The sequence below is a fragment of the Elaeis guineensis genome, chromosome 14 (genome assembly GCF_000442705.2).
Source record: "Elaeis guineensis isolate ETL-2024a chromosome 14, EG11, whole genome shotgun sequence".
NCBI lineage: Eukaryota > Viridiplantae > Streptophyta > Magnoliopsida > Arecales > Arecaceae > Elaeis > Elaeis guineensis.
In genome coordinates this window covers 58,120,925-58,133,510 of record NC_026006.2, presented here as the reverse complement: position 1 = coordinate 58,133,510, position 12,586 = coordinate 58,120,925, and the positions used below count along the sequence as shown (strand labels likewise).

General features: G+C 35.1%; 1 protein-coding gene across 1 annotated transcript; it reads left to right on the top strand.

Annotated features, from left to right (window-relative positions):
- The first annotated feature begins 7,786 nt into the window (after positions 1-7,786).
- Positions 7,787-8,409, top strand: LOC140853737 (uncharacterized). The gene has a single exon (XM_073248637.1). The coding sequence runs from the start codon at positions 7,877-7,879 to the stop codon at positions 8,240-8,242; it is 366 nt and encodes a 121-aa protein (XP_073104738.1). The 5' UTR covers positions 7,787-7,876; the 3' UTR covers positions 8,243-8,409.
- Positions 8,410-12,586: the final 4,177 nt, after the last annotated feature.

Here is a 12,586-nt window from a genome sequence, read left to right as displayed (position 1 = left end):
TCTTTTTTATTAGATTACAATTAGAAACCAAAGAGGTTTTATAAATTGCCATTACGAATCGATGACCTAGAGAAGGATGAGAACCGACAAGCAGGAGGAGGGACGACAGTGGATCCGCTCGATAAGGACGATGATCATGCAGCTTGCTTCGACTTGATCGCGAACCTGAGAAAAGATAGAGCGATGTGGTTTACTGATCGGACGGAGGCATTTCCTACATTTGCCCAAGTTTTTTCGCTATTTTTTCATTCTGAGGAGTCTCAATCGGGTGGAAGGCTTAAAGTGAATGAAACAGCCAAACAAAAAAGCTTAGGGGATGGCTATTTTTTCCACATGGCTCCCTCCTCCTTTTCCCAAAACCCTATGTGTCAAATGGAAGCCCTGCTAATGGAGAGGCCTCTGTTTTAATATATATTAGATATCTATTTAAAAAGAGGATGAGGCTTGGAGTCATATTTGTATTAATCTATAATGTCATTATATATGAATCACCCTCTAGACATATTTATAAGGCTTGAAAATGATACAAAGCATACTTGACACCTTTTCAAGGAACGATAAGTTCAATAAAATGAAGAATTAAGGTATGTAAGTGTTTACCATCAACCCATAATAGATTACAATAGGTGCCGCTAATAATAAAACTAGTTGAAGCTTGTTAATTGAGAAATGACCTGTTAAAATTTACTTTCAAAACACTAAGAGGTGGGGGCAACAAGCAACTATTTGATAATTTCTATAGTAAATTGGGTATCCACCTGGTTGTAGAAGCTACATCAAAATTTTCCTTGTGTCTCTTTGATAGGCAGAATAGAGATAAAATGAGACCCTTGCTCCTTGTGTGATGCCTCTAAACATTATTTTTACTTTGACAAGAAATTAGTAGGAGAAAATGTATGGTTCTATTCGATTATCTAAGTAGGAATAACTTATGCTATAAAACTGAGGTATCCTCTCCAATTACATTTTTACCCTTATCCACTCTATACATATATAAAAAATGAGAAAGCAATTTTATCCCATAATAAAAAATCTAAATAATCATGAAAACTAATAGATACTGAATGCTAGCGCTCATTCTTTATACTTACTCACCCAACTAAATACATAAAAAAATTTTTCTATGCAATATCTCTCTAAACTTACTTGGGTAAGTTTTTTTTATTCCTTGAAAATATAGTTTGCAAGCAAATATTACCTTAAGTTTTATCATAACACTACAAGTGAATTTGATTGAGTCACTTCTGATCTAATCTTCTTGTTTCAAATAAAAAGAGGAAATATTGAATTGAAGCTTTTAGCATTTATTTTCAGGCATGTTTTCTTGCCGATCTTCGTAACTTCTTATTTGTTGATCACCTTTGATGTAAATACTCTCTGATTGCTAATAAAAGTTGGATGGCTCCTTTTGCCTCTCTTATCGCTGATGTAAATACCATATAATAGAATGTATTGATGCCTTTCCAATTTAATTATAGTTGCAATTGCAATTCTCCTCAAAAATGTGATGTTCATTAATCATGATACAATAAAGAGCAAGCTCTCAGATCATACACCAAGATTTATAAAAGAAGTTCTTCTATTACCATGTTTGTATATTGCATGTTAGAGAGGGGGCGAGAGAATTGGCATTGGGTAGAGATGCTAAAGAGGTTAAATCTCTCTTTTCTTCTTCTTTTCCAAGTCCAAATCTTGCACTTCTTTCCGTAACAAATTCTACAATATTTTATCAATCTCATAGACCAAATAAATGGAAAATCTCTCTTGCCTGTGTTCTCATCATTATTATAAATTGATAGCAAAACTTATATAACTTTTTGGGAAAAATCTAGAATCCAACATCTAGTCAATCATTGTTGTCATATTTTCTATGCGGATCGAGATATGATCTAGAGATATAATTAGTGCGCATTAAGTAGTTCGGTATGCACTTTTTGTAAGCAGGTATTATGAAGGTTGGATCAAACAAATGTAGTATCCTCGAATGATCTCAATAGAAATATTTGATCCATTATGCATGAACCATGATACACAAACTTGCAAATCGACAATGAGCCCACATTAGGCATGCCACTTATCTTGAATTTGGAATCCACATATGCATTGATCATGTGAAATTCAACCATCTCTTGCTAGGATTGAAATTCATAAAGATTAGATGGAACAAGTGAACTTTTGATTCCAAAGGCCAATAATACTTCCTTTCCATAATTATCTTGAATTTTAAGTATACTTAATGGATGTTTTTGGAAAGTCTCAAGGATTTTTTTTTTTTTTTTTTTTTTTTTTTGTGGGGGTTGGGGGGGGGTCTCAAAGAATTTAATAGCCCATTTAGGGCTTAAATATAAAACCCATAGGCATATAACCACATTTAGTTCAGATGGAAAACATGTAATTTCGGGATATTTCTTCACTTCCTTTCCTCTAATCATCTAATTTTCTACCTATTTTCTACATTTCAATGATCTCTAACTAAATTTACATAATTTTAAATTTCTATTTAATAGCCATCAGTAGTTCGATCGACCTTGATAAAGATACTCTTTTTCACATACTCTTCTCCTTCTACTTAAAATTCTTCCCCCCTTCTTTCTTATAATTTCATCGTTTGGATTTACATATGTAAACATGCTGCCCACTTGGTTCATATTTGTGGTAAAATCATTGTTTAATATTTTTTTTGGAGAAACCTTGTATTTTACATAAATCACTACAACCTGGAATTTTATTGCCCAAATTTCGTAGATCTTTACTCTTTCCTATTTGATCATTGCTTAATTATATAATTTCTTTTTTTGTGTCATTTCTACCCAGTTTATCATATTAATTAGAGTTTTTACCCTGTTTATCAATATATTTATTGTTGTCCTGAAGAGCTCGTATGCCTTTTCCCCCAACTAACCCCATTATTATTGGAATTGGGATCTCTTATCCATGATCACTAGTTGGACTTTGATATTCCATCATCATCTTTCTTTGGGCCTCTCACTTTTCACATCATCTTAAACTCTCTCTAACAGCTGCTTTATCGAGTTGTCATTTGATATATGTGCCATTTGGTATTCTTCTCAAGCAATCAACATCTGAAGGATTAATTTCACCTTCCCTTCTAAACCATCACTCATCATTCATTTTCTTTTTGCTCCTAGTTTCATGTTCAAAGTTACAGGTCTATATGTATTGTGTGGTCATTCTTTTACCCTATAACAGTATGCAATCACAACATGTTCATGGCTCTTTAATTATGAGCACATTTTTAAAATTCAAGGGTGTGTTTGTGATGATTATTGATTGCTTGAGCTGTTTGTTGTTGATACTATAATAATTGCAAGAGTTCCTTTGATATTGTTGTTGCCTTTTATTTCCAAAATAGGATAAGGGGTCTCTTCTTCTTGTTGTTGATATTCTAATAATTTCATCTTTACACACACACACATATATATATATATATTGCTTTTCTCTTATGAAGACAGAAGGTGCAGTTAAAATTTAGTGTTTTTTTATTTCTTGACATATAATTATTGTCTGCCAGTATTATTCTACTCCTACACAGTATAAAATCTGAATGCGGTACACTTGGATGGATGGGGACTAGAGCCTTATCTTTCTTTGTTGTAGATACAAATTGCGCTGCGAATAATGTAGATTATACAAGATTAGGTAGTACTAACCAAAAAAAAAAAAAAAAAAAGGTAGTACACTTGGATGGATGTAGGCTCAAAGCTGACCTTCCAACCCCTAAATTCAAGTCCAAAGCAATGGAAACAATTTTCTTTCCTTTTTCCTCTTAAAAAAAATCGGTTCCCAATAAACAAATAGCAGAAAAAGCCTTGTTCTTAAAACAAGGGACCTGTTCCCATCAGAGACTCTGAGAAGGCTGCTATTCTCCAAATTGGAGCCGAATTGGTTCATTGAGGTCCACCATTTGCTTCATCTTTACCGCAAAAATAAGACCATTTGATTGTCTCATATTATTTCATATCTACATGCCCCCATGGGAGAGCATGAGCTCTCCATGTCATCTTTAAATTTTGCCATCTTCCACTGGTTTAAACCTGTCTGCCATCCTCAATTTCTTAAGAGCACAAAGGTGAATTAAAAGATGTCATGGGGAATCTTTTGCTCACATTCGGAAAAAACAGACATTACCAATTTTCCATACTTTAATCCATACCTTAATGCCTGAAACCAGAACAAATGGGAACATTTCCTAGTTAGTCTTCAGTCCCATGGACAATGGTCTAAAATTGCTCAAAATACTGAGTGTGACATAAAATTTTAAATGCCTGGTAATTGGATCAAGCTCGAATTGTGGAACTAGAATCAAATCATCTAGTGCTTCTTTTACAAGGATTTAGGATTTCACCAAAAAAACTAGTCGAAGATATTATTTAAATTTTCGAGCCTGTATAAATATACAAGATCTTTTTAGTGAATAACTGATAGAAGACTAATTACACACCCACATAAATCCTCACATCTTTCAATCACATCATTTGCTTTGGTTGATATATATATATATATATATATAACCAGACTAGAATTAGATCGATCGGATTTGGATTCAAATCTGATCAGGTCAAAACTCTATAATAAGAGTTTTAAATCAATGATTCAAACTATTGAATATTATTTACTATCTCTCTCTCTTTCTCTCTCTCTCTCTATATATATATATATATAATCAGATTAGAATTAGATTGATCGGATTTGGATTCAAATATGATTAGGTCAAAACTCTATAATAAGAGTCCTAAATCAATGATTCAAACTATTGAATATGATTTACTATCTCAAAATAGCTTATACACAAAAAGTCATATGATTTGGAGACTCATTGCCTAAGCATCAAGTGATCAAAAATTCGACAGTCCAAATAAAATTTAATTAGGTGTACTTGTCGATCACTTAATGCATAGATTAGAGATCTTCAAATTATATGATTTTTGATATGCAAGAAGTTTTAGATAGTATATTACATCTAAAGATTTGGATTATCGATATAGGATTTTCATTGTCTAATTTTGATCTAAATATATCTAAAAACCCAAATCTAGTCGATCCTACGCAAATCAACCTCTCTATATATATATTTCGGCAAGACAAAACATGAGTGAAATGGAGACCAATCCTTAGAAAGTCAATCCTCAGGGGTTTTGATCATATTGCCTCGGTCGAATGTGAGAGTGTAAAGCTAGAAAATTGTTACAGACACAATTTAGACGTAGCATTAGAGGTTGGGAATGCAGAATTCCCTTGACCACCACTTCCCAACAGCCAACAATGCCCGTCTTTGGACCCCCTTGGCCCCTACTTATCCTGCAGCCAAGCTTCGTGATCACGCCCCCTTTTTTTTCCGAAGTCCGTGACATTTCCGATGCTCGAACGTCCCTTCCGAGAATGATTGCGAGAGGAGTGCTCGAGATGGTTCGCATGGCGAGCCTCGACGCTGCTTTCGTGACTGCCTCTTATATCACCAAGCCGCCATTCTCCGCCTTCTGGAAGCCTGTCTCAAAATCCTTCCACTCCGATCAGAAGTAGGAGTCAATTTGGCTGCCTGGGATTTCTTTCACTGGAGAAAGAATTCTTCTTCAAGTGCATGGGACTCATCTAATACAATAAATTTTTTGGAAGTGTCATTGGTCAAGAGAGGGATGTTATATTCATTTTGTACTATTGATATTTCTCTTTTATATGTGTTGTTCTATGGAATTATAATTTTTTAAGTGTATTCTTTTTGTTTATGAAGGATCATATATAATTTTTCTTCTTCCATGGACTCGTTTCATTGATGGAAATAGGATGGGGAAAGTATGGTTAACAGAAAAATGAGGCAATCCTTTGTATTTGGTTGGAGTTTTTGAAAAAAAGAGAGATTAAAAAATGATAGTTTTATGAAAATAAACTTCCCATGTTTCATAGGAAAGAAAAATTCATTTGAGATATGAATTTTTGACTTTCTCGTATGAGAAGGAAATTAGGATTTTTTTTTTCAAAAAAAAACTCTTAAAGCCATTAATAGAATGGAATAAGATTTTTTTCCCTTATTAATAATATAACATGCATTTTATACATCTTTTTTAAGAAAGTAGATGCTCCACCAAATACAAGATACATTATAATATATATATATGTCACTTTCTCATGGTCAACCGCACTTGCTAAAATCATTTTTTAGATATCATATTTTCATGAATCAATTTTTTTTAAAAAAATTAATAAAAATTTTTCTTCCTACGTACTTAATGGGCCCCCCTCTCTCTTTCTTTTCAGAAATTTTTGCTCATGTAATAATTGAATATAAAAATCACTGTTTAGGTCAACATTAGAGGTAAGGAGGCATGTGGATGGCTGATATCATCCATTTTAATAATTTAATATCATAAAGTACATTATCTTGCGTGAAGTGCTTATTGTTTGTTCGGTGGATATAATAAGCATTATGCATTTGATTATATATGTTCTCTCTTCATGGTGACCGGCTATACCTAAATCAACTTATTTATTCTTTATCCTTTTATTCGTTGGCTTGTTAGCTTACCTATCTTATTATATCATGGAAAATCACAATATGAAGCTTCATAGGTTCAAAACGTGTCTTAGAATTATAATATATGAAATTAGAAATTCATAAATAGATTTATAAGAGTGACAAATATTTAGATGAAATATGTTGCAAAGTACTCCATTTCTCTCATAGGCAAGTTATGGATAATATTGCATCAAGCCCAATGCAGAGCGGCGATCAATAATTTAATAACAACTTATAGAATAAAATTTCAAACAATGGAAAAATATTGAGGCACTAAAAAGGAATACACTAATGATTTGAAGAATACAAGATATCCATAATAAGATAATACAAGAGTATAAAAAAAACTCTATAAGAAAAAGACCAATAAGTTTTCAACTAATAAATTTTGTAGACATATTTTCCAAGAGAAAAATCTCAACTTCTCGGAAGCACCAAACATTCTTATAGATAAGATAAGTGAAGAAAATCAAGTCATTGGATCTTGAACTTCAATTCAAAAAGATCCTTATATGAAAAATTATTGTTATATGTAGAAACTTAAAATCCTACTTCTTCTCTCTTCTTATCTTTTTCTTCTTATATTTTTTTCTTATAGAGTCTATCACTTAAAAAACATACATGCCTTGTCAGCATGACCCATCCCAGCACCTATTAGTATGGTGTGGACATGTCATAAGGGCCCAGCCCTAAATACAAATGGTAAGTCCAGCAAATAGAAAATATATGGACCCCACAAATGTTGCAATACAAGCCCGAGACAAAGGCGGAACAAGGCTAGCCTGCCACATCTTGTTTGGCTGGTCCTCCCCGGCCCCCACTTATTTGTACCCCTGCTTCCTGATTAGTTCCAAGTCTCCACCCACCAAGAGGCAGGAACTCGGCGTGCATCTTGCTGCTTCAACTACCCGTTGATTCCTCGAACCACCACCTCTCCCGTCATTTCAAGTCTCCGTTTGCTCCCACCCCATAATTCCCTTGTAAGCTCCATCACGTGCATGCACCCCCCACCCAACTCCACGTGTCCTTCCCACTTTCCCGATTACCAACGTCCAGAAAAAAACAATGCAAGACCCTCCTCTTGGCATCAAGCTTTATATATATATATATATATATATATATATATACACACACACACAAATAAAAGAAATCAAGCAAGTTAAGTCTTTTTTTTTTTTTTTTTTTTTTGTACAACACTCTTTTTATTACTAAACAACTCATGTACCTCTCCTATATAAGTTGTACCCATCAAGGCAAGGACCGTCTAACATAGACCCACAGCCAGCCTTCTCTCTCTCTCATATACTTTTGTTCCCAGCTAAAGGGAAGGCAAGAAGAGTGGTGATGGTGGAGGAAGGGAGAGAAGCGCCACATGGTGTGCTGTTAGCGGTGGTGGTGGCACTGGTGGTGGCGGTGCCTTTCCTCGTGGGAGACGGTGGCGAAGCGCTGTCGGAAGCTATCTCCGAGCTTGTGAGCCCTGCGGGGCTTCTCTTCCTCCCTGTTACGCTCATATTTGTGATCCGGTTCTTGTCGTCGGACCGCGGCACCGCCTTCTCCGACGTCTTCTCCTTGGGCTCCCCGGACTCCATCCACCGCGTCGGCGGTTCTCCCATCGGCGTCGCGCTCGTGTTGCTCCTCCTCCTCTTCCTCCTCTACAACCGGTTCTACCTCTTCGGCGGCGGCGACGACGACGACGACTCCGGCGATTAGGCCTGGTTATAAAATTACCATATTGCCCATGGGCCATCCCGTTCGGCTCAGGGGCATTTCTGTCGTTTTCGTGTGTAGTTTCGTCTGTAAGCCTTGTGTACCATGATGTAAAATTGTAAAAGTACTGTATTGCCAAAGTTTAATCGTTTCCCGCTGGGCTTTTAAGACGTTTCCCAGGTCGTTTTTTTTCTTTTTGTCGTTTTGTGAGGGGTGGGGACGCGCTTCTGGGACCGAAACTGAGACTTCTTTTGGTCATCATCGGTAGAGGGTGGTGGCGCCGAGTTAAAGAAGAAAGAAGAGGGGTGCCGAAGGCGGCAGAGTCCTTTTACTTTTTGTCTCGGCGGGCGGTAAATGTCTCCGTCCGAGATCTGATCGGACGGTCTGAGGGCTCGCTCATCAGATGGTGCGTCAGGGAACGGGCCCCACAAACTGTCAGAGTTGGTGGGTGGCGGGTGTCAGCGCGGAAGGCGAGTTGATGGCGTGAGGTGCGTCAGCAGTCAGATGGAGGGTATGTGGGTCCTCATTGTCGGTGGCATTTAACCATTTTTAATACAAAGCCTGGTCGTGGAAAGTGGGAACTGGGAAACAATACTTAAGAAATAATAATAATAATAATAATAACGCCGATATGTACAGGCGCAGGTGCGGAAACACGTACCTCTACATAAGCACATGCACACGTACACGTATGTGCATGCACGTGCACGCCCGCGTGCCAGCCTGCTGTATGCTACCGATCTTTTCTACTTCACCCGGTTAGCAGCCGGAGAAAAAACATATCTTCGATCGCCACCTCTCTCTGCCCCCTTTTTCATTTTTGTTTTGATATTGGTTATAATGATAAATACAACGATCTCAATGTTGAATGGCAACAATTTTTTTTTTTTTGTTTAATATGATGAATGGCATTTAACTTGATGATTGTAATATGCGCCTATGTGCGCCATCCAAATCCATTCTTAGAAGGGCACAAGATTAAAACATCAATGCTAGTTGAAAATTTGATTACCATGTTTAACATTGTCCAGGATATCGTGAAATAAAAAATAAGATATTTCGTTCGTGATTGAAATCGGCGTTTGGTTCATAATCGAAATCAGAATCGGAATGAAAATTTGAATGGATAGGAAAGAATATGGATTAAATTTTAGATAAGTTAGATCATTTTTATTTTACTCCAAAATTAAAATCAAAATAAAATTTTTTTCAATCAAACAACTAAAATGATAGTCATCTATTCCTGTTCCTCTCAACTAAGCAACCCCCAAATGTTATATAGATCAGTGCAGAGCATTAATTTAATTACCATGTTTAACATTATCCAAGATATCATGAAATAAAAAATAAGATATTTGGTTCGCCACTAAAATAGATATTTGATTCATAATCGAAATCAGAATCGGAATGAAAATTTGAATGGATAGGAAAGAATAGGGATTAAATTTTAGATAAGTTAGATCATTTTTATTTTACTCTAAAATTGAAATCGAAATAAATTTTTTTTCAATCAAACAACTAAAATGATAGTCATCCATTCCTGTTCCTCTCGACTAAGCAACCCCCAAATGTTATATAGATCAGTGCAGAGCATTAATTTGATTACCATGTTTAACATTATCCAGGATATCGTGAAATAAAAAATAAGATATTTGGTTCGCCACTAAAATAGATATTTAATTCATAATCGAAATCAGAATCGGAATGAAAATTTGAATGGATAGGAAAGAATAAGGATTAAATTTTAGATAAGTTAAATCATTTTTATTTTACTCCAAAATTGAAATCGAAATAAAATTTTTTTCAATCAAACAACTAAAATGATAGCCATCTATTCCTGTTCCTCTCAACTAAGCAACCCCCAAATGTTATATAGATCATTGCAGAGCATTAATTTGATTACCATGTTTAACATTATCCAGGATATCGTGAAATAAAAAATAAGATATTTGGTTCACCACTAAAATAGATATTTGATTCATAATCGAAATCAGAATCGGAATGAAAATTTGAATGGATGGGAAAGAATAAGAATTAAATTTTAGATAAGTTAGATCATTTTTATTTTACTCCAAAATTAAAATCGAAATAAATTTTTTTTCAATCAAACAACTAAAATGATAGCCATCTATTCCTGTTCCTCTCAACTAAGCAATCCCCAAATGTTATATAGATCAGTGCAGAGCATTAATTTGATTACCATGTTTAACATTATCCAGGATATCGTGAAATAAAAAATAAGATATTTGGTTCACCACTAAAATAGATATTTGATTCATAATCGAAATCAGAATCGGAATAAAAATTTGAATGGATAGGAAAGAATAAGAATTAAATTTTAGATAAGTTAGATCATTTTTATTTTACTCTAAAATTAAAATTGAAATAAATTTTTTTTCAATCAAACAACTAAAATGATAGTCATCCATTCCTGTTCCTCTCAACTAAGCTTCCTGTTCCTCTCAACTAAGCAACCCCCAAATGTTATATAGATCAGTGCAGAGCATTAATTTGGATAGTACAATTTCTCCTTCCTCTCAGTGAAGGGAGCGTGTTCTTAAGTACGAGTAATGTCGGCCATTATTTCAACCTCCACGGGCTTTGGACTACCTGAAAGCCTGAATTACGATGCAGGGTGGGGTGGATACAAGTTTAAACCTTAAATCCCCTTTCTGGGTAGGTGCAGCTTTTTTTCTTTTTTTTTTTTCTTTTTTCGGTAAAAATTTGTGATCTATATTATTGAAAAATAAAGTCTGTAGTGGAGAAGAGAAGTGTGTCCCTTATACAATAATCCAAAGATGGACCAAAATAGGAAGAAAACATAATGAGACAAATAAAAAAAAGGAGTAAACCTGTATCACTAAAAAAGACTCAACTAAAGAAAGCCTGTTAGCTAATACAAACCAACAACAAAAGCTCTGGAAACATTGTTCGTGAAGCATGTAAAGCCATTCTGTGAATATATGAGCAAGCATATGAGGGAGGACCATAGGTAGGAGAACCCACTGAAGATGACCAAAATCTAGTTGCCAGACCCAGGCTCTGGAAGGATAAGTTATAAACCTTTTTGCTGGATTGTAACATACCATTCTTGCAATATCTTAAAGACATGGATGAAGCCATTTTACACAAATAGTGATCGAAGGAGATATAGACCGTTCTGTAAATCCATACTCCCTAAACCAAGCAATAAATGTGACAGCATTTGAAACCCAACTCCTACCAGTGATAAAGATATGAATTACATCATTTGGGAGGTAAAGTGGATGACAATCTAGTTTCCAAAGCTTTTGAAAGAAATATCTTGAAAAGCATATCCCATCAGGTTGGACATCATAATTCCCATCAGTAATCAGTTGGAGAGACACATCATTTAGGATAAAACAAATATAATAGCATGATCCTTGTAAACAGAAAACACCATGCAAGATATGCCTCGTTTTTAAGCTCCTCAAAGTAGAAATATTCTGGCAATCAACACTGCTATACAAACAGAATACGAAGAAAAGAAGTTTCCCTTTGCATCATGCGGTCATGGTAGCTACACGGAACAAGCAAGTTAAACCCGGCTATATGGGTCATTTTGGACATCAAATTCAACTGAAAACGGCAACAAAGCCAATGTTGAGCTACCAGCGAAGAGCCCAGGCCCTCCCGTCTCTTCTAATATGCCGTATTGGCTGAGGTTCATAAAAAACCTTTCTTCTTTAAAAATACATTTATATTATATTTATATGTAAAAATATATTTAGTAAATCACCTATTAAATAGTATTTAATTTTCTGCATGAAGCACTTCATCTCTTTCGTATTTCTACAAATCTCTTAGCTTTCCTCTCTTCCCTCTTCCACCTGTTGATTGCCCCCAAAATTTTAACATTGAACAAAAAAAAATTTTTTTTTTTTCCTCCACTTCTAAAATTTAGATCTCTCGTAAGCCATCAGTTAGAGGTACACTCACCAACCGATTTCTAATCGGGATCTCATTAAGCTGCCACCTATCACTGTCTTCTTTTGCAAGAAAGAGAAATGTGGTCGTTGAAGCTATTTTCATGATCGGATCCGGTACATTAGAATATTCTTGCTCCACCTTGAGCTTGAAAATGCTACTAACATTAGTGGCGGTGGTGGCCAACGGGTAGAGGTGGCAATTGGATCAGGTCGGATCGATATGAATCGGGTCAATACGAATCAGATCAGAAAATCATCAATCTAAACCCGACCTATTTATTTCATAGGTCAAAAATTCAAATTTAAACTCGACCTGTTTATTAAACAGATAATCCGATCCGATCCATTTAATCTATTTATTAAATATATCAAATTAGATTAAATGGGTTAAACAGAT

Excerpts from the sequence above, each read along its gene's own strand:
- LOC140853737 (XM_073248637.1), top strand. The coding sequence starts at position 7,877 with ATGGTGGAGGAAGGGAGAGAAGCGCCACATGGTGTGCTGTTAGCGGTG.